A 13,770-nucleotide genomic window follows, 5' to 3' on the forward strand; every position below is an offset into this window, starting at 1 on the left:
TGTCTTTTTATTTTTTTGTGTACTGTGTATTTGTGTGATCCAATAAAGATTTCCTCAAGCTTTTAAGCTTCAATTTATTCTTTCAGGATTTTCCTTCCTCTAATGGTGGCTTGGTGGGCATCAGTTGTCTGGAATACACTCTTAGTATTTATTTGGTTTAGGATTAATTAACCCATAGACCAGGGGTGTCCAAACTTTTTTCAAAGAGGGCCAGATTTGATGAAGTGAACATGTGTGAGGGCCGACCATTTTGCCAGACATTCTTTGAACCATTAAAATTAAATGCAAATTAACTATTTCATGCAAAGTTTATTGCAAACGGCATACTTTTCATTTAGTCACATGGATAACAAATCTAAACAGGTGTTAAATCACTCTGCCTTTCATATCTGAAGTCCAGATGAATAAAAAAATTCAGGAAGCTGAAATATGTCAGGAATATTGTAAATAATATTGGTAATAAAGGTTGTCTGTCAACTTTTAATTTAAAAAAAAAATTGACTTTTTTGAGGCTAGAGAGCGTGGCCACTTTTCAGTGCCCGCTGGAATGCAAGATTTAATGTATGGGCAAAGCATTTTACATGAGGGAATTTCCCAACTTGAGCTGTAACTATCATGTTCGACGCGTTGTTGGTCACAAAAACTACAGACTTATTGGACAGCTGCCATTTGCCCTATGGTTTTGAGAAGTGGGATTATCTTCTCTATGAATAGTGTAGGACCCACTGATAATGGGGTACTTTGGCGTAGTGGTGGGCTTAAGCACAGTATGGCCATATGGTGTGACCAAATCCCCATAATTACTTCATAAGAGCAGGTGTTTTTAAATAGCCTTGCAAGATTGGAAAACCACTTTTTTCTGTGTATGTGTGCGCTATTATATTATTCAATTTGCATATTGGTCTAAATTTTAGCAGCACCAACCTGAGAATTGTGCGTTTTAGGGTGTGCCCTTCAATATCTTTTTGTTTTTGTCAGATGACTTAGTCGCCTGACAAGTCGCGCTCCATTCAGTGTAATGGAACCATTTTAATCGAAACGACTCAAGTCACTGCGACTTAGAAAGAGAGATTCCTGCATTACTTGGGGTTGACTTCGAAGTGGCTGGCATTGACTTTGATATATATATATATATATATATATATATATATATATATATATATATATATATATATATATGTATATGTGTGTGTGTGTATATATATATATATATATATAAATTGGGTGGGTGTGTGTGTATGTATATAGGGTGTGTAGTAGGGGGAGAATATGCAGAACCATCTTGGGGTGCCAACTGCGCTCTATAAGTGTTGATTTTATATGCGTTATTTTACCAGTAGCTTTTGTTTTAAAGTAAAATAACATTTAATGACATTAATCATATAGACTTTTTTTTTTAATGCCAATTCAATGTGTTGTATTTCAGGATTGGGAAAAGCGTATGCCCTGGCCTTTGCAGAAAGAGGAGCTTCTGTTGTCGGTACGTTATTACACTTTTCTTTCTTTCAGCCGCTAATGTGACCTTTGATTTATCAAGACAAACAACTGTTTCAAAGTTCAAAACTGATGTAGCTTTTTGATTGTAACTAAGATTGCAGCATGGATCATTCAAAGAGCATAGGGCATTCTGGCTGAAATGCTTTTTATTAACAGTAGAAGGTAAATAATGATCAGCTTGAGTATTTACTATGACCGAACCCCATCCCATCTCATCAATAGCAGTTACGATGGACATCTTATGTTGTGTTTTATATAATTTTATATAAAGTACCGTACATTTAAAGGTATTTTCAATACATTAAAAGGGATAGTCTATTTAAAGCAGTTGCTTTTTAGAACGTCATATAATACTAGCACATTATGTGAAACGTACCTGAAAGCGAAGCCCTCCAGCGATGGCTGTTTCTTCAGAGCTCATGCGTTAATGATGTCATCGGCTGCATATAATTTAAATATCTCCTAAACTGTGTACATTTAGGAGACCGTTACAGTACCAATGGGTTTGCCTTATTACAGGCTTACCTAAAGGTACACATTATGCACAGGAGTTTACTTCCTTTTTAAAGATGTCAATGGATAGAATTGTCTATTGGCTTTTTCCAATAGGATCATCTCATATGAAATAGAAGTTTTAGTCATCCAGCTAAATTTCCCATAATGTTATGTGGTAAGGTTGAAAGAGTCCCTACCTAAAAGCAGATTTTGCTATCCCACAACATTGCCCAGGTTCTAAGGATAAACTTTCCTTGTTCCTCTTTACTTCAAAAAAACGCTTCATTTTAAAGTGTATTAGATCCATGTAATCTCCTGACTTTGTTTTGGAGTTTATGGGTCACCATATATCATATCATAGCATCATAGTTGTAAATCACGGGTGTCCAACTCCATTTCATCGCGGGCCCAATTAGCATTATGGTTGCCCTCAAAGGCCTGGTTGTATCTATAAGACTATATAAATGTATCTACTCTTTATCATAATAAATGCCTCTGCATTTGATAATTACCGGTTTTAGTAATAACTTTAGACTTGAGCCTTGAAGGGTAGGTGCAGCACACTCACACTCCTGTAGGAGAGGATGCAAGTATGAAAAGGAGGGTTGCACGCCGCTGGTATCATCCACAAGATACTTTATCAGAGACTGCTAAGACAGAACATGGTTCTGTTATGGTGTTTTGTTTGAGCAGTCTCCAATAAAGGTTCTTGTGGATAATACTATTGGTGTGACCCTCCTCTTCAACTGGCATAGAATTGTATTCTCGTAAATATAAGCAAATGTCCAGAGCATTCCCCACTTTACATCAGAAGTCAAGGGTTCCTCAACCTTCCTTGCATCACAGTTCACCCCCCCCCCTTACCGTGTGCTGCTGTTAGGAATAAGCTGGGGGCATAGCTTGAAAGCAGATAATGCAGGGTCTGGAGGAGGACCAGAGTCTGGTGAATACAGTTCTGTCCTCTTCTCTGTTGTGGACTACTGAGACAAGGTGGGAACCGAGACGAAGGGGGGTGTACCACAGCTGTCACATGGCCTGGTGGGCCGGATTCGGCCTGCCGGCCTTGTGTTTGACACATGTGTTGTAAATGGTTAGAACCTCCTGCTAGGTTTTTATTGTCTCTATCTGCAAATAAACAAAGATGCGCATTAGGGCTCCTTCACACTATATTGTCTTGTGGTAACACATACCCCGCAGCACACTCTATTATGCACTGCAGCTTGCTACATTACCTAAGCCTACTCATTAAAAATTGGCGCTATTGCAGGAGAAATCACTCCTGATCTAATTTTTCATTTTTTATTTATTCTTTTGTACATGTGCATTGGTGCGCTATTTAAAATGAATGGCAAATGATTTGTGTGCTGGGATAAATTGTGTGAATGGGCCCTAAATAATTCTCTATACCAACATGGGGTAGAGTTAAAGCTAAACCCAGGGTTTTTTTGTTTTGTTACCATGCAGTAGGGCTGTACTTTCACTGCATGGAATATACTTGCCTAATCCTCTAAACACAAGACCAGTCCCTTCAGCTCTTGCCCCCTTGTGGTCCAGCAGTTTTGTGTAGTGGACGGTTTCTGACGTCATCACGCCCATAGACCGGCTCTGGACTTGAAGTCGTCCGGAACAGTCCATCAAAGGATGTGGGGGGGGGTGCTGTTTTCTGGAGGATCAAAAGATAGGGGGAGTAAGGTGCTGTGTTCACCCCTAGACAAAATAAGCAGTTAACCCATGCAGTGTGGGCACAACCCCACTGCATGTAAAAAAAAAAAAAAATTGCACAGGGTTTGGCGTTAAGACTCCTGTCAGGTATTTCTGTTACCTATTACATTATGGGGAGATTTTAACTGTATTAGTTACTAGTGCCATCTGAGAGAGTTAGTGAAGTCCACTATAGGCACACAGTTGGCAACAAATACCCTACAGATGTTCTAAACCCACACTATATCCAAAGCTACAAAAAAAAGTTATGGCGACTTCTGATTTTACAGTGCTTGGATGAGTTGGTTTTTTTTAATGAGATCTCGGCAGAATAATTTATGCCACCATTTTTGGCCATGTGCCACAGTCTTCTGTACTACAGTCATCTTGCATTATAGTGAAAAGACTGCTGATGTGTCTACCACTACCCCTATCACAGCTGGAAACTTTTAGTGCCTAGTGTGCTATTTGGTCATCGTTGGCATTTGCCAACATTATTTTCTGTCCGTTTGTGTCAGTTGAATTATTCTCTGTAATCATAGTGGCTTTGATCCCACATGTGCGGGCTTAATCAGTAAAGCAGTTGAAAAAGCTGAAGAGGTGCAGTCAGATTTTAGCTTATTGAAATTGGCTTACTAAAAATGAATTCCTTTCGTTTTCTGCACATATTTTATAGAGCACATATAGTCAGTTTTCAATGGAGCAAAACAAAATTGGGGCAACACGTTAGATAAAAGAACAGTCAGAGTAGCCCTGGAAGTGCAGACTGCTCAGATATAAGAGATCTAGTATAAAGGTATCATACTCTATATACCTGTTCAAGCACTAGTTGTAAAGTGGAACTTCAGGGGTTTGTTTGAAATATTAAAAATAGAAAGCTTCTAGTTGACTTCAAGAGCCTTGCCAGCCAAAATGTACTTTGTTGTGGAAGAAATATGACAGTAGGCCACAATCTTGGGTCTCACTGATTCTTGCAGCTGCATTGTGCATGTCCTTTTTTAGGTTCTGATACTTTATCAATTCACTACAACCCTCGCAACATAATTTCCTCTTTTTGATCAGTGTGTGTGCTCCCCTCAATAGAAGTCGTGTTTTTTTTTTTTTTTTTTTTTTTAATTGACTGACTTATACAAAAAAAAAAAAAGGAAATTATGGAAAATTTTCCATGGATTAGTGGATCCAGCCAATCAGCTACAGCTGTTGATCAGTATATTTCGACACTTTGCATGAATCCAGCAGTGATCACTGCAAGTTCTTGACAGCATGGCAGACAGTTAGGGATAGATGCGGCCACCAACCTGCCATTGAAATATACAGGGCTTGTCGGCCTAGATAGCAGCACAAGGTAAGTAAAGACACTACATAAATGCCTAAACCGCTTGCGTTATCTACCTAGGAAGTCATGCAAGAGGTTTTATACTGTGGTACAGGACAGATGCCACCAAAAAGAGCATAGGTACAACTCCTATCATGTAAAAAGGACTTGGTCTAACATTAACTGGCTGCAGCAGTGCATAAAACAAGGTTTTTCTTGCGTCCTCTGACAGTCGCAGCCCACTCGTATGGTCTTCACCAATGGGTATTGACCTCTTATCCATAGGAGCAAGCTAGGCATAAGACTTGTTTAAAACCAAGTAATTTACATAGACACACCTATGGGGGCTGTCCCACTGGTCCAATACCCCCCTGCTATCAGCCATCCCAACTCAGTTTGTCTTCTGCCTAGTTAGGAGTAAGATAGGCTCTCCCTGTGCTGGGGCTACAGTCTCAGCCTTCTTCTATTTCTTATGATTTTATTTCTGCAAATGCGTTTTTTTCTTTGCATTACTAGCTGTTTATTTATCAGCGTTTAGTTAGTCACTTCTTCAAGATGACTGCGTCGCGGAGCTGGGAGTCGCACTGGTCGTCCTGGTATTCCAGGACAGAGGGCCTTATGGAATCCCAGCCCGCCATCGAGCGTTTAGCAGGCTATGCGTACGCCCTGGCCTCGCAAACGACCCATCCCTGTCCTCAGGGATGAAAGCCTGCGAGGTGGCCACCTCGCCTGGACGTCTCTCCCACTGTTCTGTGCGTTGCTAGCGTCCTGCGTTTTTTGCTGACGGCACCCCCGCCATCTGGGGTGGGAGATTTCCCCATCGATGTGAGGCACCCACGCCATCGGGTACGGTAAGTGCGTTCTGTGTGGGGCCTCTGTCTCGGGCTGGCAGTCCTGTGTGTCTGTGGTATCCCCTAATGTCTGTTCGTTTTTGGGGCTCCCTTTCTCCCGGTCCCTGTGGGGACTCTAACTCAGCTAGTTCGCTATGTGGGGTTGTTTGGGGGGGTCCCTCTCCTATGTGACACTTCATGGTGTGTGTGGAGGTGCAGACACGTGCGACGACCGCTGCTGGGTTAAAAACCGCCGGTCCGCCATTTTAGGTATGGGCAGCATGCTGGCTTCACTGTGGGCGCTTCTGCAGCGATGTATGTAGTGTATTTTGGCGCCTTACGTCGCCATCTTGTGTGTGGCAATGTGTTCTCCTGAGCACATGTCGGCGGTCATTTTCTCGGAGCCTCCCATTGCTTTCTATGGGCAACCATGTTTCCTTAGTCTGAAGTCCTAGTTCAGCCTCCTGCAGTGACATCACTTCCTCTTTCTGTACAGAGGAGATATGTAGGCGTGTGGTAACACTTGTGGTGTGTGGTAGCACTGTCTTTGCTGTTTTTTTGTGGGGATACCTCTGGCTGTCAGCTTATTCCTGTTTGGGGGTCTGCTTGCAGAATCCTTCATAGCGGTGTACTGCGGGGGATCGCGGTGCGCTTAAAGGGCCAGTACCTTGAGAAAAAAAAAAGTTATTATGGAGTCCCAGGACAGCAAATTTCCCCCAGCTTTGGTGGATGATTTGGGTTCCTCTGAATCTTCTGCTCTGCCTGCTTTGACTGCCGCACTTGCGACTTTAGTGCCCCTACCTCCTTGGGACTTGAACTTGGTTCTGTCCGTTTTGCAACGTTCTCCCTTTGAAAACATCCGGGAGTTTTCTTTGCTTCTGCTGTCGAAAAAGGTTGCTTTTCTGGTAGCGATCACTTCTACACGCAGGGTGTCGGAGTTGGCAGCGTTGTCTTGCCGCTCCCCTTACCTGGTGGTTCATAGGGATAAGGTGGTCTTGCGACCCAACTAGTCCTTCCTTCCAAAGGTGGTTTCTGACTTTCACCTTAATGAGGACATTGTTTTGCCTTCGCTTTGTGCGAATCCTAAACATCCTAAGGAGTTTGCTTTACATTCCTTGGATGTTGTCCGGGCGATCAGGGTTTACCTGTCGTCCACTGAATCCTTTCGGAAGTCGGATTCTCTTTTTCCTTCCTGAGGGACCTCGGAAGGGTATGGCTGCGTCTGCGTCGACCATTTCAAAATGGATCAGACAGACGATTGTGCAGGCCTATTCGATTAAGGAACGGGTACCGCCCTTCCCTATCAAAGCGCACTCTACCAGAGCGGTGAGTGCGTCCTGGGACTTCCGGCATCCGGCTTCGGTGGTCCAGGTGTGCAAGGCTGCGACTTGGTCGTCTGTGCACACCTTTTCAAAATTCTACAAACTTGATGATCTGGCATCGGCAGATGCCTCCTTTGGCCGCAAAGTTCTGTGTGCGGCAGTGCCTTAAGGGGACCCTAGTTTTGCAGGGCCCTGGCTGTTGAGGTTGTTTTCCCCCTTGTTTATTTGCTTTCCTAGGTTGTTGCTCCAGTTGAGCTTTTCTGTTGCCCAGAGGATACCTTTCTGCTCACGTAAGGTTCCTTTCTCTGACGTGGGTGCTGCGTTGCCTTTCTGACGGTTGCGTTTCACACCCCTCATGTCTACACTGCTTTGGGACATCCCATTGGTGAAGACTGTATGAGTGGGCGGCGACTGTCAAAGGACGTAAGAGAAAACTGAGTTTTTGTAAAATCTTACCGTAAAATTCCTTTCTCTGAGTCCTCTTGACAGTCGCCGCCGCTGCCCCTCTATTTATTTGGGGTTCTTTGGTCTTTAACTGCTTGCTACCAAACTGAGTTGGGATGGCTGATAGCAGGGGAGTATTGGACCAGTGGGACAGCCCCCATAGGTGTGTCTATGTAAATTACTTTTTAACAAGTCTTATGCCTAGCTTGCTCCTATGGATAGGAGGTCAATACCCATTGGTGAAGACTGTATGAGTGGGCGGAGACTGTCAGAGGAATCAGAGAAAGGAATCTTACGGCAAGATTTTACAAAAATTCTGTTATTACATAAATGTCTTAAACCTCAACTTAGACTATCATGGCATCTATATATGAAGTCATGTTAGTGGTTTATACTGTGGTGTTGGGTAAAACACCCCACCGATAGGCATTTGAAGATGCCCAGTGGGAGGGGCGAAACGCGTCGAAGGGGATACATCCTGTGACAGCATTTCCACCCATTGGATTACACGAGGCTGTGTTCCCAGTCTAGTACACATGCTCGTTGTCCAACTATAATCGTAAGTAATTTTGCTTCTAACTTCTAAATATACGGTATCACACAATGGAGATCTCTGCTATGAATTTTATTTAGTCTTATATTTTATATTTTTATATATATATTTAGTATTTTTATTTGGTCTAGTCAACCTGGTGGAGGAGAAAAGGAGAGGGGCCATCAATACCAGAACATTCAGGGACGATATCCTAATTCTATTTTGACTGAAGCAGTCAACAACTTTCTATGAGTGGGGACATAGGAGAGGAGCACAGCACTGAGGATCCAGCACTTTAAATAAAAATCTTTTGCACTAATGCACTTTACAAATTGCACCTTTTATAAGTTACAAGGACTTTCAGTGATGTATTTACATGCACAGGAACGATATAGAGTTTAAAGACTTTAGTGAGCAGCGCTGTGGTTTCAGCACTCTTAAAGGTGAACTCTTGCACCACTGCACTTTGGAATTGCACTTTATAAGTTATATGGACTTTTGTCCTTTTTTATGGCTTCATATTGAATATAAGCACAGGAATAATATGAAGTTAAAAGCTTCAAGTGAGGAGTGCTGTGGTTTTCAAAAATTATTTTTGCTGGGTTTTCATCTTTTCAAGCTCTATAATTAATTTTTATTGACTTTTTTTTTTTTTTTTACTTCATGGTTCACATAATTGCATAGCATGCGTACAACATCTCAATTTTATACAAATCATATTGTAACATTTATGCAGACACATTGACTAAGGGCTGTTTCACACCATGCCCACTCGTGAATCGCACAGGAAAGCGCAGTGCATTCCTGTGCGATTCAGACTGCATGCAAAATTCATTCCATTTTCCATCTGCAGCGAGTGTCAGTATAAAGGTAATGAAACACAGGTCACAAACGCAGTGCTTTTTCCCACCCCAGATCGACACTCAGCTATTTATGGCTTTGTATTCTATCAATGCATACAGCGTTTTCTATGATTGGCCGAGTTAGGAGTCATGACTTCAGCCTGCCTCGCAGGTCATAAATTCAGCCAATGTGTTGGGCTTGGCCCAAATGAACTATTTAAAGTGGAAGTAAACCTGGACAGCAGCGGGATGTACGGTATATGTAAAGCCCAGATGCGCAAAAGATACCACTTCCAAACCAGACTTGAACATTTAGGAGGTCCCGGCAAGAGTGTAAACACGAGTCATTCGATGTACAGCAAACCCGAATACCTTAGACAGGGGGTCAGCAACTTGTAGATCATGATCTACCAGTAGATTGCGGCCAGGTGACTGGTTGATCGTGGTCTGGGCTTGCTGACCCTCCATCCCAGAGCATAAAACATAATGCAAGGCAGGGGGACTACTTGTAAAGTTGGAGCTGTAGTAGAGGGCAAGAGCCGAACAGCTGATGCCTCCTCTGTAGTGCTGGCTCCTGTCCCATGCGGTGTGATATCAATTGCACTCCACCTCTTATCCCAGGTAGCGTTCTCCAGAGTGGTGGTAGCAGCAGGAAAGAAGAGATCTTCTACACTAGGCATAATAGTATAAAGCTGCTGTCACACTGATGCGCTGCAGTTTACCCACCCCGCGGTACAGTGCAGTGTACCTGAAGCTTTCTTGCAGGATTGCTGTGCTTAGCCATGCACCTCTATTCTATCCTGCGGGTTTGGTGTACTTTCTGAATGCAGGAGTTTTGGTACGCTCTCAGAAAGTGCACCACCCCTGATGGATATAAAGAAGTCTATCGCAAAGCTCCTCTAACGGAGCAAAGTCATAAATGCACTTTGCTGGCCCTGCGGTGCAGGTAAATGGCAGCATGTCAGTGTTAAAGCAGCCCTAAAGGGGGCTCAGAACAGTAATGGTTAATTTACATTTGCAGTTGGGGGGTGGTAAAACCCCATAGTTAAGATGTTTTTTTAACCACCCCTGTCCCAATTGTCACCCCCTTTAGCTGCAGGGGCTAGGTGTTTATACATGTCGCAGCTGCAGCAGGAGTTCTCTGCCCTGTCATTGTTGGTGGGTGTTGCACCTGCCATGCATGACCCGTTCAAGTGAATGAGGCCACTCTGCAAGTGCCCTGAAACCTTGTGCAGTACAGCAAATATGCAGGCAGCCTTGTGTTGCTTTCTCACTACCTGCTTTAACCCCTAGGTCGCCGCAGAAGCATGCAATTGCGGGGTGCTTGCAGAGTGGCCCCATTTAACTCACAAGTGCAGCAGGCACTACTGCTTAACTGTAAAGTGATCTGAGTGTTTGACAGGTGGTGAAGAAGCGATATGTTGCCTCTTCACCAATGGGTTTAAACCATGATTGCTGTGTAATGCACGTAATTGTGACACAGTAGTATGGCAATTAGAGGTTTAAATCAGGTGTGAGGAGGTGACACTGTGCCCGATGATCTTTGACTTCACCCATGTTCAGGCAGATGTCCACAGCTTTAACCGCTTGCCGACTGCCCACAGTATATTTACTGCAGCAGTCATCCCCTCCTGGGCAAAGCGGTGTAGTGCTACGTCGCTCACCCAGGAGCCTGCAGGGGGAGAGTGCGCACCGCTGGAGGCGCACTCCCGCCCCCGCTCGTTTACGGGCATCCCCTCGGGATCTCCCCCGGCCACTCGCGATCTCCCCCTGGAGAGGGAGAAAGGCAGGCGGCTGATGTAAACAAAGCCGCCTGTCATTCTCCCTGGTGTAAGAACAGAGATCATACGACCCTGCTATGTAGGATCGTATGTCTCTGTGGTTACTTCACAAGCCACGCCCCTTTACAGTAAGAATCACGCCCCTAGGGACACACTTAACCCCTTGATCACTAATAAAGTTAACCCCTTCCCTGCCAGTATTTTTACAGTAACAGTGCATATGTATAGCACTGATTACTGTAGTAATGTCACTGGTACCCCCAAAAGTGTTAAATGTTAGTCAGGGGTCCGATCTGTCTGCCGCAATGTCGCAGTCCCGCAAAAAAATCGCAGATCGCCGCCATTACTAGTTAAGAAAAATAAATAAAAATTACAAATCTTTCCCTTAGTTAGTAAATGCAATAACTTTTGTGCAAACCAATCAAAATACGCTTATTGTGATTTTTTTTTTTTTTTTTTTTTTTTGTTACCAAAAATATGTAGCAGAAAACAAATTGGCCTAAAATGTTAAAAAATTTTGATTTTTACAGTTTTTTTTTTTTTTTGGGAGTTTCATATAAAAAAAAAATGTGAAAAATATTATTTTTTCAAAATTTACATTTTTTTGTGTTTATAGCGCAAAAAATAAAAATCGCGCAGGTGATCAAATACCACCAAAAGAAAGCTCTGAATCTGAATCACAAAATAGGCCTTTGTCTTTGAGCAGGAAAATCCTCCGGGGCTTAAGTGGTTAAGGTTGCCTTCCCCCTGCCTTAGACAGAAAGAAACAGACCTATATTCAAGCTGGAGACATGTCATACAGGATGAATTTCTATTGCAGCACCAGTCTATAGGAAGGATTTTTGCTTCCCATAGCCTCCATGATGTATAAGTGGTCTTACACAGCCCATTTCCACGTGAGAGCAAGCTATTGCTTTCCAGATGATAAAGTCCTTACCATGGGCAGAGAAGCTTTGAAAATTGTCCTTAACGTGTTACTAAACCCACAACTGTAAAATCAGTCTGTATATGCGGTAAAGCATGCTTGTTATATTCACTGTGGAACCTACGGGGTTAATCTTCTGCATTGTGTAAAAAGGCTGTTTGATCCTGTATGCACAGATCCTCCATCCTTGCATTGTCTCCATAACATGTCCAGGTAAGACTGAGTTACTAGAGTCAGGCTGCACATACTTAGTTTGGTGTGTATTGCTAGAGATTTTGTTTCTTGGGAGAGTGCATGTGATTAGAACAGGGCCAATCAGCACTGCCAGACAAAGGGTCAGGGGTCCTGCACCCTTATAGGACAGCTAGTGCAGTATGAAAAGTCCTCCTACAAGCTTTAACCAGGCACTGACAGAAGTCACAAGACTGCTATATATTGCTGAGAAAAGGTATTTAGCAGTTTATATTTACTAAAATAATGGCATTTCCATATTGTGTGTAATTTGGGGGACCAAATATAGTGAATGCAGGATCCTGGGTTTAGTAACACTTTAAGAACTGATAAAGTGGCAATCTAATTTAAAACCTAGCACACACGGGCCTAATGTTAAGGGGCATCGTCCGGTTTAACAGAAACCGGCTGACATTCGGCCCTCGTGTACTGGAGTCTGTCCGACATAATCCGGACATTCGACTGGCTTCTGTCAAAAGGTCATGCCCGAAAAAGGTCTGCTGACCAGGGTGTTCTGGCGGGTGGGGCTGTTAGTACAGCAGCTCCTACCTGAGCTGCCAGTTGATTTTGAACGAAAAAAAAAAAAACTAGTAGTGTGTACGAGGCTTTAGGCGTATGAGACAAAGTCTACAATAAAATGGCACAATCCAGAGTTTGCATCAAATGGGCTAGAGGTTGTAACCTCATTCACCAAAAAAGATATCACATAGAAAAAAAACACAGTTTTTGACAATTCCTTTATTAAAAAAGAAAAATACAGTAATGTCCCCCTGTGTAGGTCCACCATCAATCATGCTGCCCGCCGGACCTAGAAAATAAGAAAAAAATAAAAACTCCACACTCATCGAAGGCTAACCTTTGTCATTATTCTAAGTTTAAAGGAACAGGATCTTCCATGTAGGCTTGACCTGCACAAAACTGCTGTGATGCAGGATAAAGTGATATATAAATGCATTCTCTGTACGAAGATTAAAAACAAAAATAGACTTTCAAAAGTTGCTCTCCCAAACCCCGCCTTAAACACTTACCTGAGCCCAAACTTGATTCAGCGCTGTGCTCATCTACAGAAGCTCTTCTCCCCTTTCTTATCACAGGAGACCAGTGTTGCCAACCGTGAGTCTTTTTACTCGCAGCCAGTAAAAAACAGGCACTTATTTACTGCCAGTATATGCCAGTGGCAGGAAAAGTTTGCCAGTAAAAAATATGGGTGTGACTCTCGGCTCGGAACTGCGCATACCCAGTTCCTGTCTGGAGCCAGCCGAGACCATCCAAGTGCCTGCTACAATGTGTTGGGTGGCGCTGGCGGGTGTGGCAGAGGGGGTGCCCATGCGTGATGTCATGGTGCAAGAGAGACGAGTGAAGCTACTGGAGCCTCGTGTGCGGGTCTGCGGGACAGGAGCAAAGCAAGCTGGGAGTGGTACTGTCAGTGCTTTTTGGACTGGAGTTGACTGAAAGGACCAACAGACTTGGAGAGAGACTGTCACTGTGACTCCAGAAGGGACATATGGTGTCGGTGACAGCGCCGGCCCTACCATGGGTCCCACTGGGTCCATTGGACCCAGGCAGCACTTGGAGAGGGGCAGCAAATTGACTCCCAAGATTTTTTTCCAGCAGTTTTGTGTGTCATTAGTTTGCAGGCGTGTTACGGGCGGCATTTTTCCATCTCATACTGCCGTCCATATTGCAAACTGATGAGTATGAGGAGGCGGAGTGTCTCCTCCGGGGAACGTCCCTCACGTGATCGTGGTGTGCGCAATGATGTCAGACATCAGGGCACTCCATCTGATGCAGGGGAGGCTTGACCTTCTAGGGTAGTGAGCACGGCAGACACAGGAGTGACAGGAGGAGTAAG

At 43.6% G+C, this 13,770-nt stretch overlaps 1 protein-coding gene across 2 annotated transcripts in view; it reads left to right on the forward strand.

Moving 5' to 3' along the window:
• Positions 1 to 13,770, forward strand: part of HSD17B4 (hydroxysteroid 17-beta dehydrogenase 4) — a 544,183-nt gene that overhangs the window by 32,290 nt on the left and 498,123 nt on the right. For both annotated transcript variants that reach the window (XM_082251744.1, XM_082251745.1), the window contains exon 2: positions 1,427 to 1,480. In XM_082251744.1, coding sequence (XP_082107870.1) covers positions 1,427 to 1,480 — 54 coding nt within the window. The remainder of the gene's footprint in view (positions 1 to 1,426; positions 1,481 to 13,770) is intronic.

Source organism: Pelophylax lessonae (genome assembly GCF_965119305.1).
Source record: "Pelophylax lessonae genome assembly, chromosome: 1".
NCBI lineage: Eukaryota > Metazoa > Chordata > Amphibia > Anura > Ranidae > Pelophylax > Pelophylax lessonae.